General features: G+C 46.9%; 1 protein-coding gene across 1 annotated transcript; it reads left to right on the top strand.

Annotated features, from left to right (window-relative positions):
- Positions 1 to 4,613: 4,613 nt before the first annotated feature.
- Trafd1 (TRAF-type zinc finger domain containing 1) lies at positions 4,614 to 13,652 on the top strand (the record flags this gene model as incomplete). The annotated part of the gene is made up of 8 exons (XM_031391136.1): positions 4,614 to 4,806; positions 6,433 to 6,497; positions 9,331 to 9,466; positions 9,543 to 9,596; positions 10,159 to 10,564; positions 11,106 to 11,312; positions 12,999 to 13,075; positions 13,614 to 13,652. Coding segments are annotated over exons 2-8 (966 nt in total), but the record flags the coding sequence as incomplete, so codon positions are not given.
- Positions 13,653 to 13,654: the final 2 nt, after the last annotated feature.

Raw genomic sequence — 13,654 nt, 5'->3', positions numbered from 1 at the left:
TTCAGTTTTAAAACAGGTCTTGTATAGCCCAGGCTGGCCTTGAACTCCCTATGTATCTGAGAATTACCTTAACCTCCTGCCTCCTGCCTGCACTATGTAAGTGCTAAGATTACAGTGTGTGCCACCATGCTGGGTGAGGGATTTACTTTCTTAGGTAGGGCTAGGAGAAAAACAAAAACCAGACAAGTTAAGATGCACGTGATTCTGAGCCATCTCCCGCTGCAGACACCAGAAGGCTCTGCGCAGGCACCGAAGGATGAAGCTGTCAGGGGAGGGATAGAGACACAACTCCTGGGAACTCTGCCTAGTAACCAGACAGCCTGGAAAGTGTCCCAGCATGCTCACTCTGAAGATGCTGGTCCAATCCCTGTCCTCCTCATGAATATGTATGAGTCCCCAGATGTCGGCTGAACCCCCTCCTTCCTGCCCAAACAGTGCACTACAATCTATCCCCCCATGCTTCCTCCTTCTCTTCAGTAGCTGGCAACATCTTCAGCTCTCTGCTTCAGAACTGGAAAAATAATGTGCACATTGCATTTCAGAAAATACACCCACAGAATGTTCCAGAGCCTTGTACCTCACATAGAGAACTGACTTCTAGCAGTGGTTTCACAACTATGTCTCCAGTAATAATGGATATTGCCAAGACTGTGAAAAAGATGAAACCAGGGCTGAGGCAGGCGCTCAGTGCACAAGCTTGTGACCTCCAGCACAGAGAAGAAAGGAAGGGAGGGGGGCTGGGGGGACTGGAGGTAGTCAGAGTGTTTGCCCTGCAGATAGGAAGCACCGGGTTTGAGCACCACATAAAGTGTGTTGGCACACATCTGTAATTCCAGCACAGAGACAGAGGTGGACGATGCCCTGAAAAATAGATCGATCATCAATCGATAGATAGATAGATAGATAGATAGGTAAACTAAATAAGTCCATTCACAAGATTTGCCAGTTGCATGCTTCCTTTCATAAGAAATCCTCAGGCAAGTCCATTGAAACAAAAATTAATGGAGATAAGAGCAAAGATGGATCTGCTACTGTAGGGGGTAAGAACAAGACAGTCAGAAGGCAGAATGGCTTGGCTGCACAGTTGGGAATACATTTCCTTTGTGTGTGTATTATTATTATTATTATTATTATTATTTTATTTTTTAAAAGATTTATTTATTTATTTATTTATTTATTTATTTATTATATGTAAGTACACTGTAGCTGTCTTCAGACACCCCAGAAAAGGGCATCAGATCTCATTATAGATAGTTGTGAGCCACCATGTGGTTGCTGGGATTTGAACTCATGACCTTTGGGAAAGTAGTCAGCACTCTTAACCGCTGAGCCATCTCTCCAGCCCTTATTTTACTTATTTATTTATTTGCTTATTTTGTTTTTCAAGACAGAATTTCTCTGTGTAGCCCTGACTGTCCTGGAACTCACTCTGTAGACCAGGCTGGCCTACGAACTCAGAAATCCACCTTCCTCTGCCTCCCAAGTGCTAGGATTAAAGGCGTGCGCCACCACTGCCCGGCCCTTGTTTTATTTTTTGAGACAAGGTTTCTCTGTGTAGTCTAGGCTGTCCAGGAACTCACTCTGTAGACCAGGCTGGCCTTGAACTCAGAAATCCACCTGTCTCTGCCTCGGGAACACTGGGAATAAAGCTGTGTGCTATCACTGCTGGCTTGTAAATGGATAAATGTAATAAAAGTATTTATGAACTTTACTGCATGTAATTATAACCCAATAAAATGTAAAATAACACAGATAGACAGTATGTTTGTCCCAGCAGGTTTGGAGAAGATGGGTGGAGGAAGAGATGGTGTCTGGGGCTGGGCACTGCCTACATTGCCAGATTCAGAGATTCACTTCCTGCTAGAGGATAAAAAGGAACCTAGGGCTCTTGAGATGGCTCCAAGTGTACCCGTGCTTGTTGTCACTCTTGATAACTAGCATTTAATCCCTGGAACCTACACAGTGAGAGGAGGGACCTGATTCAGACTCAAAGCCACACTAAGGGCATCCCTGTTACACACAACAGACTAATTAACAGCATCCCTGTTACACACAACAGCACGAATGTGTAAGAAAACATTTCAAAGGGGAATTCAATTTCATAACCCATTTGGAGTCAGGTGTGCCAGTGCATGTCCTTAATGCCAGCACTCAGGCAGGCAGCATTGTACGTTTGAGGCCAGTTGGATGGATACAGAGAGCTTCAGAACAGCCAGGGGTATATAGTTAGATCCCGTCTCAAGAGAAAACACATTTGGTGTTGGTCAGTGACTAGGAAGGTAATGTTTAATGTCTATCAGGAAGCAGCAAAACCCAAAACCATCAACTGAGAGAAGCTGGAGTTAAAACCCACGCACACCTTGATATAATTCAGCAAGTATGGAGACTCTTCCATGAAGCCCCAGTATGAGCTGGGCCTCAGGCCAGGGATCGGTGAAATTCAGAGGGAGGAAGGGAAGGGTCTGGTGGCAAGGACCAGGACCTGAAGCTTCCTGTCAGGGAGAGGCTGGGCCTCCAGCTGATACATGGGTAGGAAAGGTGGGCGTGAAGTGGGTGGTAGTAATGACAGTCTTGGCTAGGACTAGGGGCTCCCCTCCCCCAGCCTGGCAAGGCCTTAGGCCTGGCTGGGCTCAGAAGGGCAGGGAACTCAGGGAAGTCCCCTGGGGCTTTATCCAAAATTCCACAGTCAACGTTGAAACCTTAGGGCCCAGAGGGGATGTTCAGACTATGACATTTAGATTCAGTTAATCTGCTACACGTGTGGAGATGGGGTTTATCCAAAACCAAACCATACTAATTTTAAGTGCTTCTAGTGCTTCTAGTAGCACAGTCTTCATTATAACATTCTCACACATGATGTATGAAATATTTGAGACAGGGTTTCTCTGTGTATCCCTGGCTGTCCTGGAACTCACTCTGTAGACCAGGCTGGCCTCGACCTCACAGAGATCTACTTGCCTCTGCCTCTTCAGAGCTGGGGGCAAAGACACGTCTTTTTTTTTTGTTTTGTTTTGTTTTTTTTGTTTGTTTGTTTGTTTTTGAGACAGGGTTTCTCTGTGTAGCCCTGGCTGTCTTGGAACTCACTCTGTAGACCAGGGTGGCTTCGAACTCAGAAATCTGCCTGCCTCTGCCTCCCAAGTGCTGGGATTAAAGGCGTGCACCACCACCACCGCCTGGCTAAATCTTTAATTTTTAACAAACCCCAAATTTTGCCGGGCAGTGGTGGCACACCTTTAATCCCAGCATTTGGGAGACAGAGGCAGGTGGATTTCTGAGTTCAAGGCCAGCCTGGTCTACAGAGTGAGTTCCAGGACAGCCAGGGCTATACAGAGAAACCCTGTCTTGAAAACAAAACAAAACAACAACAACAACAAACCCAAGATTTTAAGCTGAGCTAAGGCTGAGGTAACTCGGCATTTCCTCACTGTCTGTCATCCTCCTGTTGTCCTTTCCTCCCCCAGTACACTCCAGAGGAGCCTCTGAGTCACTTTCATATCCAGGACAGTGAGTTGTTTCCAAGAGACATGACTGCCATTCTCTTGTTTATTTCTTCAGAATGTATTTATATCACACTGGGAACACATAGGGGCACCTGGAACTTTCCTCCACTCCCAATGGGAATGTTAAACGATGCCATCATTTTCAGAAACAGTTTGCTAGTTAAAAACAACTAACCCCCCAAACAAAACAGAAACATGGACAACCACAGCAGCAGAGCCAACCGTGAACCCATAGTTCTCTCAAATAATATTTGAGGGAAATGAAAGCATGTGGCAAGTAGCATAAGCCTGCAAAAGCAGCACTTGGGGAATTGGAGGCAGGAGGATATTGAGTTTAAGGTGATCCTTGCTACATAGGCAGTTGAGGCCAAAATGTTGGGATTAAAAGCATGTGCCTCTGTGCTCTGCTTTTGTCAAGATTGATGATGATGATGATGATGATGATGATTAATCTGTGGATATCCTGGCTTACAGCTGGACTTACAGGCGCTGAAACACCTGTTGTGGGTGCTGAGAACCAAACTCTACAAGAGTAGCAAGCGTTCTTAGCCGTGGAGATGTTTCTCTAGTTTCATAGCTGTGTGTTGTTTGCAGTTTACATGCCAGCTTAGACTTAGAATTTCCCCCTTTGTATCCATCAGGAACGAGAAGCTTGGAGAAGCCACCGTGCCGGCCAAGAGTCTCTGACACTTCGAAGAAGTCTAGCACGAGGAAGTGTTAATGACAAGGATGACGAGTGGGTATTAACGGCCCATGACAGAGCACAAACGCCACCCACCATCATCTTAGGCTCATCGGGACGCTTGCCCAGCATTATTCAGGGAATCAATGCAGATGCCTACGAGTCCAGATGTGGGGGGTTGGGGAGGGACCCTCGGGACACGCCCCCTGAGCCCCTGAGCCAATGGAGGATGAGGAGGCGGGCCCAAGGAAACGGCAGCGCTGCGGTCCAATGGGCTTCTGTCAGGGTCCCGCGGCCGGCCAATGGGCGTGCCCCTGAGCGACGGTGGGAAGCGGCTGGGCGGCTGGGCCGTTGTTGGCTCGAGGCGGCCGAGGCGGCTGAGGCGGTGGCGTTCCCGCTGGGCTCTGAGGTGAACGCGGGCGGCCGTGTGGGGTGGGCGGGAGGTGGCGGCGGCGGCGGTGGCCGAGGCTCGCGGCGGGAGGCGAAGGCCCGGCCGGCTCCAACCGCCCGGGCCCGCGGAGCGCAGAGCGGCCGCTCCCCGAGGCGCCGCCGTGTCGTGTGGCTCGGCCTGCCTCCGCCTCCCCGGGCCTCCGGTCCGCTGAGTCTTCCCTGCGGTGGCTGGAGGTCTGTCCGCCCCGCCGCCCTCTTTGCGTGCTTTCCCGTAGACACTCACCTGAAGTTATTGAAAACAAACATTTGCTTGTTTTCCGGGCTCTGCTACTTTGGACTCTTTAGCTCGTTAGACAGTGTCAGTTGCCCGGGCACTGAGGATGGCAGGTGGTTTGACAGTGTCCAGATCAGCCTGACGCTTTGTTAGCAGTCAGTACCTAAGTCTATTTCTGTGTCATGGGAAGGAGTGATGTAAACATTGGTGCTGCATTTGCCAGAGCTTCGCCCTCTGCCTTGTATCCTGAACCAAAAGCGGGAGAAAAGGCTGGAGCTTACAGCTCTTGCCTGGCACGCCCAGGTGGGAGGGTCTCAAATTTGACCAAGAAAAACCTCCTAAGTAGGCAGCATCAGCATTAGTGGTCATTCTATACAATTTGATATGATGTCCAATTTTTTTTTAAAGATTTATTTATTTTATGTCTATGAGTACACTGTAGCTGTACAGATGGCCATTGAGCCATCATATGTGTGGCTGCTGGGAATTGAACTCAGACCTCTGCCGGCCCTGCTTGCTCCAGCCCCACGTAATTCACTGTAGCTGTCTTCAGATGCACCAGAAGAGGGAGTCAGATCTCATCATGGATGGTTGTGAGCCACCATGTGGTTGTTGGGATCTGAACTCGTTCGGAAGAGCAGTCAGTGCTCTTACCCTCTGAGCCATCTCACCAGCCTTTCTTTCTTTTTTTTTTTTTTTAAATAGGGTCTAGTGCATCCCAGGTTGGCCTTGAACTTACTAGATCTCCAAGATGGTTTTGAACTTTTTTTTCTTCTTTTGGTTTTTCGAGACAGGGTTTCTCTGCCCGGCGGCTTTGAACTTCTGATTCTTCTGTCTCTATATCCCTAGTGGTAAATTTGCAGGCATGTATTATCATGCCCGGTTTTATTGCTGGTCAGGGAACACAGAGCCCCGAGCCACTCGAGTCCTAGCCTAGGCACGTTGATGATACTCCTGCCAAAAGTGTATAGCCTGAATTTAGTCCAAGAAAACACCAGACAACCCTCGCCCCCAGGTGGAAGGATTGATTACAAAGTAACTAGCCAGTAGCTAGAAGCTCTTAGTAACTGCCATTAGTAGTTAGCAGGCTCTGGTTAAGGTATTAATTAGCTGATCAAGGCTGTGAGAGATTAGACACTAGAGAGCTTTCAAATGACGCCCTCTTCTGGTGCATCTAAAGCTTTCAGAGAGCTTTCTGGGTAAGAAGGAACATCTAAGTGCTTTATGTCACCCAGGATTGAAAGTAAACCAGAGAAAGGGGCATGGGTGGTCATTTCACTGATACTAAGGTCTGAGGATCTAAGGATTAGTTACATTCTTAAAAAAACGATTAGGACTTAATCACATTAACTTTTACTGAAGTTGGGTGAAGGGCATAAGGGAATTCTTTGTATTTTAAGGCTTTGGGGGGGTTAACATTTTGTAAGTCTATTTTTTTATTGAAAATTAGGAAACAATGAAAAAGAATGCCCTAGGTTTTTGTTCTTTTGCATGTCATCCTTGGAGCAGAAGTGAAACAGAAAGTGATGTCTCTTCCTTTGTAGTTTTCAGAAATGAAACAGAAAGTGATGTGTCTTCCTTTGCAGTTTTCAGGAAGAGCTAAGATGGCCGAGTTTCCAGATGACCAGGCTGCTAGGCTGTGTGACAACTGGTAAGACACAGAACCTCATGGTTTGAGGACAAGCTGGCTGTGAAGACTTGGGTGGTTTATTGGCAGGTTGTGACTGAGGCGGTATGTGAGTTACAATGACTATGCAGGTCACTAACTAGAGCCTTTTAACCATTTGGGTAAATGGCTTTAGAATTTGACAGGAAGGTTTCTCTGGGTAGAATAGGGAGTGGAATGGTAAAGCTGCGACTTGGGGCTCTGTTCTGTCTTTAATTAATGACTTAATAAGATGGGACCAGGGCTGGAGGGGTGACTCAGTGGTCAATGGCACTGCCTACTCTTTCAGAGGACTGAGGTTTAGTTTCCAGTGCCCAGTAGTATCTGACAACTCTCTGTAACTCCTGTTACATGAGAGCCAATGGCCTCTGGCCTCTCTGAACACCAGGAACACAGACATGCATGCAGGCAAGACATCTATACACATAAAATAAAATAAATAAAACTTTAAAAGAAAGAATACTTGGCTGGACGGTGGTGCATGCTTTTAATCCCAGCACTTGGGAGGCAGAGGCAGACAGATTATTATTATTATTATTATTATTATTTTTTTTTTTGTTTTTTTGAGACAGGGTTTCTCTGTATAGCCCTGGCTGTCCTGGAACTCACTCTGTAGACCAGGCTGGCCTTGAGCTCAGAAATCCGCCTGCCTCTGCCTCCCAAGTGCTGGGATTAAAGGCGTGTATCACCACCACCCAGCTCAGATGGATTTCTGAGTTCGAGGCCAGCCTGGTCTACAGCGTGAGTTCCAGGACAGCCAGGGCTACACAGAGAAACCCTGTCTCGAAAAACCAAACCAAACCAAACCAAAACAAAAAAACTGTTGGTCTTTGAGCCAGGCATGGTGGCCACAACTTTGATTTTAGCACTTGGGAGCCAGAGGCAGGTCAATGGATTTGCTATGAGTTTGTGGGCAGCCTGGGTAAATGGATTTGCTATGAGTTTGTGGGCAGCCTGGTCTATATAGAGAGACCCTGTTTCACAAAATAAAGCAATTAGTTTTGCAGCCTTCTCTGCCACCTCTCACTTTTCCCCTTGTTTTTTATTCTTTTTAAAGATTTATTTATTTTATGTGTATGAGCACACAGTAGCTGTACAGATGGCCGTGAGCCATCATGTGTGTGGCTGCTCTCTGGCCCCTGCTCGCTCGCTCCAGCCCTGCTCACTGTAGCTGTCTTCAGATGCACCAGAAGAGGGCATCCGATCTCATTATGGGTGGTTGTGAGCCACCATGTGGTTGCTGGGATCTGAACTCAGGACCTTCGGAAGAGCAGTCAGTGCTCTTACCCTCTGAGCCATGTCACCAGCCCCTCCCTCCCCTTGGTTTTTTGAGGCAGGGTTTCTCTGTGTAGCCCTGGCCATTCCAAATTTGCTCTGTAGACCAGGCTCAAACTTGAATCCTCTTGTCTGCCAAGTTGTACCATGCCTGGCTCTCTGTCATCTTAAGAAAAGGATCTTGGGGCTGGGTGGTGATGGCGCACGCCTTTGATCCCAGCACTTGGGAGGCAGAGGCAGGCGGATTTCTGAGTTCAAGGCCAGCCTTGTCTACAGAGTGAGTTCCAGGACAGCCAGGGCTACACAGAGAAAACCTGTCTTGAAAAAAAAAACAAAAACAAAAACAAAAAACAGAAAGGATCTTCAGCATTGTAGTTGCATTGGGTCCAACTAGGCAGTTAGGAAAGAAAAGTTTGTTGTGATTGAAAATGCTTTTTTCCAGCCAGGTGGTGGTGGTGCACGCCTTTAATCCCAGCACTTGGGAGGCAGAGGCAGGCAGATTTCTGAGTTCAAGGCCAGCCTTGTCTACAGAGTGAGTTCCAGGACAGCCAGGGCTATACAGAGAAACCCTGTCTTGAAAAACCAAAAAAGAAAAAGAAAAAAAATGTTTTTTTCCTAAATTGTGTTTATTATATTTATATGTATTTACTCCATATGTATGCAAATGCTTGTGCGTGCCACAGTATGCAAGTGAAGGTCAAAGGGTAGATAACCTTTGGGAATTAGTTCTCTCCGCTACTGTGTGGATCCTGGGGTGAAATTTAGGTTGCCAGGCTTGGTAGCAAGTGCATTTGTTCAACGGAACCATCTCACCATGAAATGTTTTGTTGCTTCTGTCCTGTTTCTGGGCGCTCTAGGACATGGGAGGACCAGTGATAGAAGCCTCCCAGGTGGTGGGAGGCTGAGGAAGGAGTTCCAGGCTGAATGGAGCTAAACAGTAGCAGGAACCTGTCTCAAAAGTTAAACATACAGAAATTAAAATCATTAGCTAGGCAAGGTAGTCTCCATTTCCAACACTCAGTACGCAAGGGCAGGAAGATTGCTATGAATTTGAGGCCTCTCTGTACTACAGTGTGAGAACCTGTCTCAAAACATAAGCTGAGCATGGTGGGCCTCACCTACAGGCCTCATCTTTAGGAGGTGGAGAGAGGAAAATCCAGGTCTTTTCTGCAGAGTGACTTGAGGCCAACCTGGGCTCCATGAGTTCCTGTGTGAAAAGACAAACACAAAATCAAAATGTTGTTGGGGACAAAACACTGATAGGACATGTGTCCAGGGCTGGAGAGATGGCTCAGTGTTTAAGAGCACTGACTGCTCTTCTGGAGGTCCTGAGTTCAGTTCCCAGCAACCACATGGTGGCTCACAGCCATCTGTAATGGGATCTGATGCCCTCTTTTGGTGTGTCTGAAGCCAGTGTACTCATATGTAAAATAAATATTTTATTTTTTTAAAAAAGGACATGTGTCCATAGTGATTGCACTATATAAGAGAAGGCATGGATCACATAGTAATACTTGCCTTTTTCTTCCACTTATTTCTGTAGCAAAAAGGAAATTCCTGTGTTTAATTTTACCATCCATGAAATCCACTGTAAAAGGAATATTGGTGTGTGCCCTGTCTGCAAGGAACCATTCCCCAAATCTGACATGGACATTCACATGGCTGCAGAACACTGTCAGGTAAATTGCCCTTTCCCAGATGCGCCAGGGGAAAGGTGTTGTGACAGATCTACTTGGTTGACTCTTTTTATCCTAGGTGACCTGCAAATGCAACAAGAAGTTGGAGAAGAGGCAGTTAAAGCAGCATTCGGTTAGTGTCACCTAGGGAAGGAGGGATGGACTTCTGGGGCCAGGCCTGCTGAGACCGCAGAGCCACACGCAGCGAGAAAGCCTGTATAAGCCTGCTCTTCACCACCTTGCATGCAGACCAAAGCTCAAAGCCCAGTTGAAGCTTTTACTGACCCTGCCAGGCGGGCTCCTACCTCTTGTACTCCTTCAGTGGATTGTGTTCTTTCCCCTATTGGTGCCTTCCTGGCTTGTTCTATATGTTGAAAACTGGCTTTTCCTTTATTTTTAATTATTTTAGCTAGTGTGTGTGCTGTCTGTGTGCCACAGTGTACATGTGGAGGTCGAAGGGTAACTTGTGGGAGTCAGTTCTCCTTCCTGGGCTTTAAACTCAGGCTGTCAGCTTTGGCAGCAAGTAACTATAGTTGCAAAACCATCCCACAGACCTACAGCTCCTTGCTCCTAATTGGTAGAAAGCATTGCTTTCCAGTGGAGGTTAGAGAAGACTGAAGTAGATACTTAGTTTCTTGCCCGGTGTTGAACTCCAGCCTCTGTGTGTAATAAGCCCTTCCCACCTTGCATTGCAGGAGACTGAGTGTCCTCTGCGGCTTGCTGTCTGCCAGCACTGTGATCTGGAGCTTTCTGTTCTGAAGTTGAAGGAGCATGAAGATTATTGTGGAGCCCGGACAGAGCTGTGTGGCAGCTGTGGGCGCAACGTACTCGTGAAGGAGCTAAAGACTCACCCTGAAGTCTGTGGAAGAGTGGAGGAGGACAAGAGAAACCAGGCTGCCATCCCTCCCGATGCTTACGATGAGTCTTGGAGTCAGGATAGAATCTGGATCGCATCCCAGCTCCTCAGACAAATTGAGGCTCTGGACCCACCCATGAGGCTCCCTGGAAGGCCCCTGCGAGCCTTTGAGGCAGATCCCCTCTACAGTAGGACTGCGGGCCAGAGGAGCATGGCAGCCCATTTTCCAATTCAAAATAATTTTTGTGAGTTGTGCTTGGCATTAGGAAGTGGGTGGTGCCACTGTCCCAGGACAAAAGGGCATCTGGACTTTGGAGACAAATAGATCTTGATGCTAGAAACATGACAGTCACTGGGAAGGATACCACACTTGCCTGTACAGCAGGAATAATGGAGCCTTGTGGTTCCTGTTGCTGTTAGGATGGGCTGACGGTATCCTTAAGTCTCTGAGCACCTGCAGCTCTCAGGTTATTAACAGGCTCATTAGTATAGGGAGGGGTCAGGCTACTGGCTTTGTTTACTCATTCTGCCACAGTGCAGATGAGATGAGAGCAGTGTTGAGCCTAATGCCTGTCTGTCTCCTAGTTAACAAGAGTAGTCCTGCGGATTGGTCACTTCTATGATCCCAATAGCTTATTGTTTCTTGGCACATGTCAGGTTCAGAGGTCCCTGAAGGCAGAAGGTTCTGGGTGCTAGTGGGTTGGCAGGCTTCTGCTGGTCTTGACAGCTTGTCAGGCTTGGATGGTGCCTGTCTCTAGTGCTCATGCATTGTTGCTTTCTTCCCAGTTGAAGAACAAGAAAGGCAGGAAAGGAATAGAAGCTGGCAGTCCCCAAAAGACAGTGCTGAGAATAATGCGCACTTGGACTTCATGTTGGCCCTGAGTCTGCAGAATGAAGGACAGGCCTCCAGCATGGTAGAGCAGGGCTTCTGGGAGTCTGTGCCTGAGGCCGATCCAGCTCGTGCTGGGCCCACATTTCTAGGTGACATAAAGGGTAAGTTTGCTTCTTTTTTTTTTTTTTAATTATGTTTTATGAGTATTCTGCTTGCTTGTATGTTCATGTACCATATGCATTCAGTGCCATGGGAGGCTAGAAGAAGGTGTTAGATCCCCCACAACTGGAGTTACTGGCAGTTGTGAGTTAGCATGCAGGTGCCAGGAATTGAACCTCTACAAGAACAGTGAGTGCCCTTAACCCCTGAGCCATCTCTCCAGCCCCAGTCACTATAATTTTTGTTGTCCTACATTATATAACATGTAGAATTGAAATAGTGGGCTGGTGAGATGGCTCAGTGGGTGAAAGTGCTTGTTGCCAAGACTAATAACAATATGGCTTTGGAGCCAACTCACATGAGCTTCTCATGGTTTGATTGTGGCCCTCTCCCACTACAGACAAACATTTAAACTAGAGAAAGGTGGGAGATGGAGGCAGGCAGATCTTTGTGAGTTCTAGGACAGGGCTGTATAGTGAGACTGTCTCGAAAAAATGGATTGTTTTTTCCGTGTAGCTCTGGCTGTGTTGGAACTGTTCTATAGACCAAGCTAGCCTGAACTCAGAGATCCACCTGCCTCTGCCTCCTGAGTGCTGGGATTAAAGGGGTGCACTACTACTGCCTGGCTGAAAATAGAAATATTTAATGAGTTAGAACACACCTTATTTTTGCTTTTCCGACCTTATTCTGAACTGTTCTGAGAACTGTACAGTGGATACCCACCAGCCCCTCATCTGTGTTCCCTCTCTTCTCTCTCCACACATATTCCCCTAAGTTCTTTAAAGATTAATAGACACAGGGTATTTTGTGCTTAAACACTGTGACATGTTTTTAACAAGAGCACTCTTCTATGTAAAGAAGACAAATGCCACAAAAGTTCCTCTCTTATTTTAAAGATTTATTTTATGAACATGAATATTCTGTAGTTGTCCTCAGACACACCAGAAGAGGGTATAGGATCCCATTATAGATGGTCGTGAGCCACCATGTGGTTGCTGGGAATTGAACTCAGTACCTCTGGAAAAACAGTCAGTGTTCTTAACTGTAGAGCCATCTTTCCAGCCCAAGTTCCTCATTCTTACATACTGTTCTGTAGTACTTTCTGTTATTCCAAGTTCTTATGCATTGACACTTTTGTTTTTGTTTTGTTTTGTTTTAAATCTTATTTAAATCTTATACAAGCTATCTCTATGTAGCCCAGGCTGGCCTTGAACTCACTCTCCTTCCTCATCCTCTCAAGTGCCAGGACTCTTGCTTGGTAGCCCTTTAAGGGGTTCTTCCATATCTTTAGTTCATTCTGTCTTGTTTCTTTTCTTTTTTTTTAAATAAAGTGCTGGGCGGTGGTGGCGCACGCCTTTAGTTTCAGCACTTGGGAGGCAGAGGCAGGTGGATTTCTGAGTTCAAGGCCAGCCTGGTCTCCAGAGTGAGTTCCAGGACAGCCAGGGCTACACAGAGAAACTCTGACTTGAAAAACAACAACAATAAAAAGTATTCAGTTTCCAAACAGTCTTTCACAAACTTTAAAGGATTTTTGTTTCCTGTGAGACCTCTCCTTGAATCAGTTTTGGAATGTATACTGTGTCCTTTTCATTGGCAGTTCTAACCCCCACCCAGCCCCAGGTCAGACTTGTGTCACATGCTCCACAGGGTGGAAGGGGTGACCAGTACTTGCTTGTTTGTGGCTCCAGGTGCTGCTGACGAGACTCTGCTGCCCTGTGAGTTCTGCGAGGAGCTCTATCCAGAGGAACTGCTCCTTGACCATCAGGTGTGTGTTACTTGACAGCATCAGACAGGAATGTGTGCAACAAGACAGGAATCAGTGCAACAAGCTGCAAGAGGCCTTACTGAGTGCAGTAAGGTGTAACTTCTCACTGTCTGGCTTCCCAAGCAACTGGGATCATGGGCACACAGCACTGTGTCTAGTTATAAGGGAGCCATGTACCCCTTTCACTCGACTGGTTTAAGTGGTGAGGCCTGATCCAGCATATCTAAAGGTGCTATGTAGTCTGCTCTGGGTGACAGGACATACCCTGCTTTGAGAAACGGGGTTGAAGACTTTAAATACATCTAGTGTTTGGTCCTTTAGCAAGGATAAAAGACTATTTGGCCTTTGTTTATGGTATGGTCCTGTGTATGATGGATGGCACAGGCGCAGTGGGGAACAAGTAGAGTGGAGCTGAACTCTCTGGCCTTTCCAGCTCCATAGCACTCAGGGGTTGAAGTAGTTTCTTGGTGAAAGTGTTTAGTGGTGTAATTTTTCCTTAATCTCTCTTTATTTTTTTAACATGTCTTTTGAATAACAGACAAGCTGCAACCCTTCACATGCCTTACGTTCACTCAATAC

This window comes from Mastomys coucha, unplaced genomic scaffold (assembly GCF_008632895.1).
Source record: "Mastomys coucha isolate ucsf_1 unplaced genomic scaffold, UCSF_Mcou_1 pScaffold22, whole genome shotgun sequence".
Classification (NCBI taxonomy): Eukaryota; Metazoa; Chordata; class Mammalia; order Rodentia; family Muridae; genus Mastomys; species Mastomys coucha.
This window is presented reverse-complemented; position numbering and strand designations above follow the sequence as displayed.